Source organism: Montipora capricornis, chromosome 2 (assembly GCF_036669925.1).
Source record: "Montipora capricornis isolate CH-2021 chromosome 2, ASM3666992v2, whole genome shotgun sequence".
Taxonomy (NCBI): domain Eukaryota; kingdom Metazoa; phylum Cnidaria; class Anthozoa; order Scleractinia; family Acroporidae; genus Montipora; species Montipora capricornis.
The window spans coordinates 21,572,191-21,582,190 of NC_090884.1; the positions used below are offsets into that span (position 1 = coordinate 21,572,191).

The 10,000-nt window shown below is 38.4% G+C and overlaps 1 protein-coding gene across 1 annotated transcript in view; it reads right to left on the reverse strand.

The window, feature by feature from the left end:
- The window catches only part of LOC138039075 (probable E3 ubiquitin-protein ligase HERC1), a 98,520-nt gene that overhangs the window by 20,142 nt on the left and 68,378 nt on the right, over positions 1-10,000 (reverse strand). Inside the window, exons 11-14 of the mRNA XM_068885243.1 lie at positions 8,945-9,116; positions 8,395-8,529; positions 5,901-6,066; positions 2,963-3,097 (exon numbers count right to left, since the gene is read on the reverse strand). Of these exons, the coding sequence (XP_068741344.1) occupies positions 2,963-3,097; positions 5,901-6,066; positions 8,395-8,529; positions 8,945-9,116 (608 nt within the window). The remainder of the gene's footprint in view (positions 1-2,962; positions 3,098-5,900; positions 6,067-8,394; positions 8,530-8,944; positions 9,117-10,000) is intronic.

The following is a 10,000-nucleotide window of genomic DNA, read 5'->3' on the forward strand; positions in this document are numbered from 1 at the left end:
TAATGTATTGGATTGAATAGAAAAGAAAGTACTAGTTGAATTGTGCTGTTTCCTGGAAGATACGATTTGCAACTGTAACGCCACCATCCCCATTGACGTCACCAAGGAACACAATAAATGATATTGCGTTAAATAATACTTGCAATGTGCAACTTTAGGAGCATCAGATCTGTGGTGCCAAAGACTTTGCTCGCGTTCGTACATTTGTATTTGGTACAGAGTATTCTGTTAGCGATGATAAGTCCACACTCTTGAAAATCGATGCCATCGTATGTCAAAAATTAATATCGTTTCGTGTTTGGTACAATGTGCTTTGCACTTCGCGTGCAAACTTCTGAACCGTTTCAGAGCTTATCAGATATCTAACGATTGTTCCTTTAGTTCCTGCTTTTCTACCTTGAAAATTTTCCCTATAGGATTCAAGTTGCGAAAATAGTGTAGACACTTCACCTTCTTAAGGCGTTATTAGTTTACCTATTATCTCTCCACTGCAGCTCCCCCCTTCCCCCCCTTCCCCCCCCCCCCCCACCTTATCAGTGTTGCTAGCCAGACGAAAAAATTGTTCCAATCTTAAACAGTCAACATTGAAAAAGGGAGAGAGGAAGGGAAGTGGGAAAGGTTGAAATTCTAGATACGGCAGGTATTGGAAGCTACAAAAGTAGCTTTTAATGAAAGCATCTCAACAATTTTGCAACTTGTTGTAGCACTATTGATAAGAGCATGTGGAAGAGAGTTCCACAAATTTGTTGTGCAGTATAAAAAAGGTGTGCTGCCCTGAAGCAGACTGGGATATTAAGGTTGTCCTTGTATCTAATGTTACAGTCATGAACGAATGCACTAGTCTAAATCTATCAGAACGATAACTAGGGGAGAGCCCCTTAACACACTTGAATACTTGAACTCCAAGTGTGTACTTCAGGTAGCTGCTCACGAGAAGCCACCTTAATTCTCTTAATAACGGTGTTATAATTATGATCAAATTTCCATCTGTGTTGAAACTGGAACGCAATGTCCACTAGTAATGCCGGTCGGTGGAGACAGCTCATGATTATCAATCAAGGCTTTAGACGCCTCTGATGCTTTGGCGCCAGCAGACACAACTCCTCTGCGACCTCCTTTACTTCCCTCGTATATACTTGCTGCATAGTCTCCTCTCGTAGTTCCTTATCAATTTCCACTGAGAGCTGGGATTCCAACATCCTTCCATTCCTTTATTTAATATAATGTATTCTTGTTCCGCCTTAGTGGTCTTAACCACTTGTCTGAAGTCACAATCAATACAGTTCCCAGTCCACAGAGAAATCCATGCAACGAGCCTGCATCGCTTGAGATCAGAGACAAAAATGCTGGCTGTCGTAATTCTGGTAAGTCCTTACTTTCACGAAGCAAGGAGGAGGTTTGGGGACTTTCAGTTTTAATGAAGCATACACCAGATAATGGTCACTGTTGTGAGATTTCATCACACTGCTCCTCTCCACAAGATCGGTACTGGAGGTCATAATCATGTCAATTATGGACGAACTTTCAGTCACGCAAGTCGGCTCCTTGACCAACTGTGAGAGGTTCACGCTATCGCACAGACCTCGTAATGCTACAGCTTCTGAGGAACACGGTTTTAACATGTTAACATGTCACAGTTCAGATCAGCAGCAACGATGATGTTCTTCCCAAATGTTAGTGCCTGAAAGTATTTATCCATACAATCATCAACAAACAGGACACTGGTCGAAACACTACACAGAGCATTATGGATTTTAACTACTTTAGCTTAATTTGTACCCACAGTTGTTGGAATCCTGTCTCAGAAGTAACATTTTCCTTAAAGTGACGTTCTGGTGTAGACGCACACAGAGAGAGGCTACCTTTGGTTGTTTAGATTCCCCAGCAGCTGTATGACATATTCTTGTAATAGATCTTCTGTTTCTCAAATGATTCCAACCTCACTGTTCTCTTGCAGGAGCCAGAGGGTTGTAGGATGAGAGCCTTTGCCAGGTACATCTTCTGGAACTGGACGAATCACTGCCCCATTAAGTTGCGCCAAGTTTGAAGCTCTCCAGTTTCTCAGTAAAAGCAATGTATTTCCCGGGTATACCAGTGTGTTGTTCGAAAAGCAGACCAATTTAAGAGTTAAAATTTGGAGAGAAATATTTAAAATAAAAGCACTATCAAGCGCTAAAGTTAAAACACTTCAAGAGCTAAAATTTCTGCAGCCACGCATTGGCACAGTACCATGGGTAAGAAAATATGGTGACTCATCTGTGCGAGAAAATTTGTTTTGGTCACCGCGACGACCGTATGACCATCCACTCCTCCATGTATGCCAATGTGACCAGTATCACCTGACCATATCGCAGCCATACTCCAGCTGACACTCCAGCTAGTTTACAGTGTACATCTTTGATATTGCACATCCATGTTATGGTCAATTGACACCTGTCAAAACAAGGTATCATGCGACCATATTAAGGGCTCAAGTTGAAGCTCACAGAACTCAGCTGTTTTTTGACCACTGACCGGTTTCGATTGGATCGCAGGGTCATGCCTCGTTAACTGCTTAACATTTTTGTGGCTCCACAAGGCTGCACGGCCATACCACATCAACAAAAGCTCTCAACAGTTGACTCTTTTCGTGTTCAGGTGGAAAACGGTTTGTAAAACATTTTTACCAGCATTTCTTGGTGGTTTCAATCCAGGTTTGACATACATAGCTGTGGTATGGACCACACTGGTGGCCACGCAGTCCTTAAAGTCGAAAATTGGAGGGATATAAACTTAAAGCTGAGTGTTTATTTTTGATTTGTTTAGAGCTGCTTTTTGGCATATCTTTAGAAGATTTTTAATTTTGAATCTCACTGATAAGATTGCATGATGCCTGGATGATCTATGACAGAAGAGAAGAAACTATTACTTTAAACACGAGCCCACCACAGAAGTTCTTAATTTTTAACAAACAACAACTCACCTCGCCCACTGTTAGTGAATTCCACTTGTCTGGTGCTTCTGGAAGTAAAGAGTGTAGAACTTCCATTCTTTCAGGTAAAGGTGGCAATAGCAATGATGCACCAACTGACAGAGCTTCATTGACAGCCTCTGAAAACTGAAAGGGGAAAAACACATGCATCAATGTACAGCACTCAAGATCTATTAGGCAATAGAAACGTGATTACAGACTGGTACTTAAGTCTGTGATAAAGTTGCACAATCAAACACAACTTCTACTTTCAACCAATAAACATGGAGATAACAAAACCTATTATGTTCACATAATAAATAAATATTATATTTTATTATAAGAATTAGAGAAGTTCTTAAAGTGCACAAATAAACAACATTAATTTTGATTCTGAAGCATCTTAGCGGGCCAGAATCCTAAATCCTTGAATCTGATTGGCTAATTGTGTGCTCGTAGCCGGTCCAGCTTTTTACGATACGGACCACGGTCCGAAAATCTGTTCCGTACTGAAACTGTCAACGGCGCGACGAAACGTTGGATTTTACCTCATAAAATGCACATTTTCGCTTACTAACCGTTCCAAAGAGAAGGAAAAACATCAGCAATGGAATAAAAGGCCTGGTAATTCTTCAAAAAGGCGAGTATTCATATGATTTTGCTAACAACACTTTGCTGGTTTGCTGTTTTCGAGTTTTTCCTTCCTTTTCATTGGCCGAGAGCCCACCACATGACCTGCAAATAACTGTCTACAAATAAGTGTTTTCAATCATCGAATGATAAAATAATTATTGACCTCAGTTATCCCAAAATATTGTGATTTGTCAGTGTCTCGCAGATCAATTATTTTATTTGTTGTTGTTTTAGAAACAGAGCAATCCCACGTTGTCTTTGGTGTAGTGACAAATCATTGCGTGCCCTAAACAAAAAATGCTGTCTGTGACTGGCGCTTCGACCTAATCCACAAAAAGCTCATTCCACTAAACATTTTACTGATACAGTAACATAAGGAAAAAATACTTTAGTTCTGTGCTGTAGCGATTATTTTCGTCCAGATCAAGATGACTTGCTCAAAAGAAATTGATAGCTTTTGGGCCGTGGTGCATGCTTTCATTGTCTGGTTTCATGGCAGTTTTCACAAAAGCTTCAACCCAACTAACCATTAAGGACGGTGGCTACTATTGTTATTGAGCATACATGTACGTTCTGCGCATCTCGAGATATTTGGATTTCCTATCGGTGATGCCTACTAATACAAGGACATTTTTGCGCGGTTTACAACAATCCGGAGAAAATAGATCTTAGAAGGTACTCTTGGTATCCCAAAAGAAAATTGGGCGTAACCATGCATTTTTGAGAGATAATTAAGCTTCAATTTGAGAAAGAACGCCATACATTGCTTTGTATTTTAAAGCTTTTTACAAATATTATTCATGAATTGTCTTTGAAAAATGCGTGGTTACCCCCAATTTTCTTTTTGCATTTCAATAACACTTGTTATGATCTACATTACCTGCATAATCACATACCTGGGCAAAAATATCTTTAATTAGTAGGCACCGTCCTTAAAAAGGTTTACCTGTATTAGACCCAAATGTCTTTACCTAAACCTGCCACAATCTTTACTTTTTCACTTTTAAACCTGAAAAATATCGGTCGCATTGCCACTTTTCTCGTCTTTCTCAAGTATGGCATGAAAAATATGACGGGTTGCGGGTTTTTCTTGCACTAGTGAGTTCGACGATCACCAGAGCAGTAGCAGCAATGTTTTGTTGAGAGCGAGATGGATGAAGATCATGCTGCATTGTTGATCTTAGATAATTAATTAAATAACTACCGTAATTAATTAATTTGGGCGACCAACTTGGAGGGTTGGCCGCACCCCAGCTGAAATGCTTGGGAAAAGGGCTCCCCGAAATTTTCCGTAGAGCACAGCCTTGGCAAGATATTTGAAAGATTTTCAACATGTCAAAAAGGCACACTCAGAAAGTCAAGGATTTAACCAAATCACAACAAAAAAGCAGCAATTTATACAAGACGTTTTGCACACACAAAATTTGGAAGAAAGGTGTACTTAGAACCTTGAAATTGTCTTAACATTGAAAACTTACTCATGCCCCTCTTTAATTTATTTTCCTTTTTTACAGATATGACACTGCTAACTCTAGTGACTGAGGATTTCCCTGAGCTACTTCTATTATCATGACTCCCTGATCGCTTTCATAACATATTGTAAAAGCAGGAGAAATTACATGTATAAGGTAGAAAAACAAATGGTAAAAGGCAAACCAGTAGCCTATTCTACAAGTGCTAGCTGCTGATGTGAGGTTGAACTAGCAACTACAAGGACCACCTTCGGATAGTGACCAGAATGGGTCTTGAACAGAGGGTCTTCCAATCTTAAGACGAATACTGGTAGCCTAACTAAACCGATTTTAATAATTTTAAATAAATCTTAACAGTAGAGTATGTATTTGAACTGCAGATATATAAAGACAGAGTTGGGGATCATCACAATAAACTCAGTAAGTTTCAAAAAGCACTTGCAAACCAAGAAAGCCTGAAAAAAATCCAGGCATGAGCAGGACTTAAACACATGACCATGAGATTGCACTGCACTACTCTAACAACTAAGCTATTGAGCCAACTGAGCACTGGTCACTGGTGAGTTCAGGTTACATCCCATAATGGGTGAAACAAATACAATAACTTTAGACGCAAGAAAATTAAACTTGAACTGTGGAAATTGAAATACATAGTCGTTGGAGACCACCGCAGTTAACTCAGCAACATTGTGCAGTGAATTCCAACTCTTATAAATTTTATTTTACTTGTTGTCCCAATAAAGCAAATCTTTTCTGACTTTCCAAGACAATTCCTGGAGTGAGATACAGCTGCAGATTTTCCCATGCCAGTCAGTGCTTACAATGTTGCAACACCAATGTCTTACCTCTTGCAAGTCATCTGATACAGTAGCATCTAACAGCTTAAACAGAAGCTGTCTCAGGGGCTGGGCATGTTGACCCAGCACGCTGGCAGGAGCACCTGCAGCACTGGCAAGTGTCAGATGAACTGACAGAAGCTCAAGACACAGTAACATAAATTGGTGACATTCCCTGCGACAACAATAAAATGAAAAAAACAAAAGTCAGGAACGTACAGACAAACAAAAAGGCTATCATGATAATTATGTACTTTTATCAGTTAATCAAAACAAATTAAATAACTTCAAAAGGAAATTGCCATTTGGAGTTTCAAGTATGTGCTGCAACATGGTTGTTTCTTCTGTTTAAAGAGAGGAACCACTGATCTGAAAAATGAGCCATAATATCATAAAAGCAAAAAAAAATTAACAGAGAAATTGATCGGAATCGGTGTGACCTGATGCATTCCTTTACACAAAATGTAGTTCTGCAAAAAATGAGCAATCAGGATAGCAAGCAAATGCATGAGCTCATCCAATTTTTAAGGATCTCCTATCAAAATCCATGTATGTACACAAGTCATGTAAAGTTTGCAAATACCATTACCTACAACAGTGACTAAAATGTATCACTAATTCTGTAATTTCTGTTAGGGAACACATCCAAATATCAGTTGGGAACCCAACTATCAGAAATGGACCCGTTTAATTTCCAATGGTTCGGAATCGGTACCGGTTTGTGGTCTCTTGTTGCCGTTTCTGATGTTGATAATACCTTCACCAATTCAATCGGAGCTTAATGTATTACATTCCGATGCAGATATGGGTCATCATGTGTTTAGCTGATAACATCATGAAACTGCGGGACCTTGTAAACGTGTCACAAAGCCACATGATGAAGGAGTCATTTATAAAACAATTCTATTTTGTGTATTTGTACCTAAACCTTGTCAAGACCTTCATTCTATCAAAAAGCTTAAAGGGGCTAGGTCACGCTATTTTAGGTAATTTTGTTCAATTTTGTTAATTAGGAGCTCTAAACGTCAAATTGGCAGAGCAAGAGTCTTTCATTTGCAAAAACAAGGCCACATAACTACTGAGAATGATCGTCCAGCTGTGTAAATGACATTTTGATATAAACTGATATAAATTTGAAAAAAGGTGGGCCGACGTTTTTCAAATTTACCGAAATCAATCCATTTCAATCCTCTCCAGTTTTGTCCATCCATGTCCCTTCTTGGCTTCCCGGTGTTTTGTTAGAGTTTTTCTATAGTTTTGAACAGTTATTTTGATATTTTAGTTAATTCTACGACCATTCGATTAGTGCTGAAATTGCCTAAAATTGCGTGACCTAGCCTAATTAATTAAGCATTGCTTTGCTTGCGCACTCTCTAAACACCAAGGAAAATTTTCGCTTTGAGTCAAGGTGTGTGTTCATCTGGGAAAACAATCTGACAGTTGGACATTTATTCACTTTACCTGGCATCAGCCACTGCCAAAAGTGACAGCAATAAATGCATGTTAGCACCAGAACAAAAGTGCATTATCGTCCCCAGTCCTAGACACAGCACTTACGAGCCGGGGTTATAAAAATCAAGAACCATTAGCCAATACAGTACCCTTTATTTAGCCATGCAGTAGTGCATGTTCACTGTAGTAGTGCAGTGAACTTTATTAAAACTTGGATTTAGAGCAGCATAACATAATGTTAGTACATGTATCTCCGAGCAAATATGAAAAAAAAATTAATATAATACAGTAAAATAATAGTTAAGATTGGTAAGATAATAAAATTTTATGGTACATTATAAAAAAAAACAATTGATCCAGAAGGAGATGAGGTATGTAAAATTGGAATAAGAACAACAGCATGAAAATTAGGCGTTAATCTTAGAGAAGCATGTAAGGTTTGATGTTATTCCTGAAGTATGCTGTACTAGATGCAGTTTTAAGTTCATAATTTAGGGTGTTCCAGTATTTTAGAAGCAGCAAACCGAAAAACGAGCAGACTGAAACCGTCGAAAGACTCTTTCATACATGTAGCTTTCGTTAATTCATTTGCACTCAATTTCACAACTTGCCTGACTCTCAGATGGTACAAGTTCGCTCTCTGAAACTGATGGCTGCTGTGGCTAAATGAATAACATTGTAAAGGATAGACTGATTTTGACATGTATGTTCCCTTCTCTTTTGAAACTTTTGCGCTAATACAAATGTATTTTGATTGCCTCCAAAGATTTGCCTTTTTGGGTTAAAATGAACCCATTAAGTTATTACAGGCCATTCTGAGATATCGTACATAAATAGTTCATATCGCTCTGTCTTTCAGTTTCTCATTTTTTAATAATCTGCTGTTTCTTCTCATGACAAAATAATTACGGTAACCACAGCCCAATGAACAATAAAATTGGCTCAAACATTTCACGTAATCAGAAAAAAGTCAGTTGATAGGAATTGATATTTGGATGCGTTCCCTTAATGTTGTAGGCTAAAGAGAAGAAAGAAACATCTTCTTCGATACCTTGTGCTGCAAAATGGAGCTGGGAGATGTTCTTGAAGTATTCCAAGCATGGTATTTTCTAAGAAAGTCTTCAGAACTCCAAAAGTTGATTCACTCAAATCCACACAATAAGGACGGTGCCAAGAGATCATTCGTCTGTCAGAGGCAACAAAGAATAATATTAAGCAATTGCACAAACTCTCTTCCTTGACATGCAAGAGACCTGTGTACTTTAGACCTTGACCTCCACTTAGGAGAATTACTTAAAATGGTAGACAAAATAAGAAATATTGAGTACAGTGTAACCCCGCCTTACGACCTCCTTGTTAATATGACGACCCTTTTATTACGACCACTTTTTTGTTGCCCAAACAAAAGTTCACTTGTTTTCTTATCTGGAAACCTCATTAATCCAACCACTTTGTTATTATGCCTAACAATCACTTTTTGGAGTCCCCAGTCATGATTTAATTCCTTTATAACATTACCTGTGTACATGAAATACACAACGTAATCAAAAAGGAAACAAATATTTTGCTGCTATAATATTATTATACTGCAAACACCTTACCTTTCTGATGGTAGAGCAGTCCAAGCCAAGCTGTGAGAAGTACCAGCCACAATCTGATGAACAGATGCTCCATCTAGTCCACCCACTTTTGCTGGTTTTGTGATGGGTGTGTTGCAATGACCTTGACCACACTGCCCCATTGAATTGTTTCCCCATGCATACACATGAAAGTCTAAAATGAAAAAAAAATACAAATGGACAAAACTGATTCACTTAAAGGGCCCCCTAGTTAAGTAACCTTACCACATGAAAACTATTAATTTTCAAATACCTGCACATGTACAACTGTACATTTGACTGATGATTACCATAATGATAACTTCACACAAGGAAATTATCTCTTCCTTAGTAAGGCCTCCTAAAAATGGTTCATAGCATCCCTAAATTCAGTACACTGTCTGTGCATGATCAGAGAGAAGATTCTTATTCCAGATCATCATCAATGGGATATGTTCATCATGTTCATCATTGCATATGTTGTGGTATAATTTTGTTTCTGGTTCATTTTTAACATAATTGGATATCTTTCTGTAATTAATTTCATAAACTAGAGAAATCATTTTACGATAACTACAATGGATTGTTGTCTCTGATGCTATCAAAGACAGAAATAATATTATTTAGTATATACTGAAACAGTGGATGGCGTTGAACATGCGCGCTGATTGGCTACTCAAACTCTGGATATCCATTGTTAGTATGTATATACTAAAACAGTGGATAGCGTTCAACTCGCGCGCTGATTGGCTCGTCAAACTCCGAATATCCTGTGCTATTTACCTCCTAGCAACTCGGGAAAAAATGGCGTCCCGATTTGCAACCGTGACAAGTGAAGAAAACATCCAAATGTGTTGTATATTATCTCACTGTTTTAGTATTATACTAAAACAACTATTGACCGAAGTGGAAGTAAAGGTGGCTAGTTCACAACTATTCACCGAAGTGGAGGTGGTTAGCGGTTATTTCTCTAGCAAAAGGGCCTGTTTACAAGCTGAATGTAAAGGAAATTTCTTTGAAATGATCAAAAGGAAGATAAGTAGCACTGCACAGGTTTAA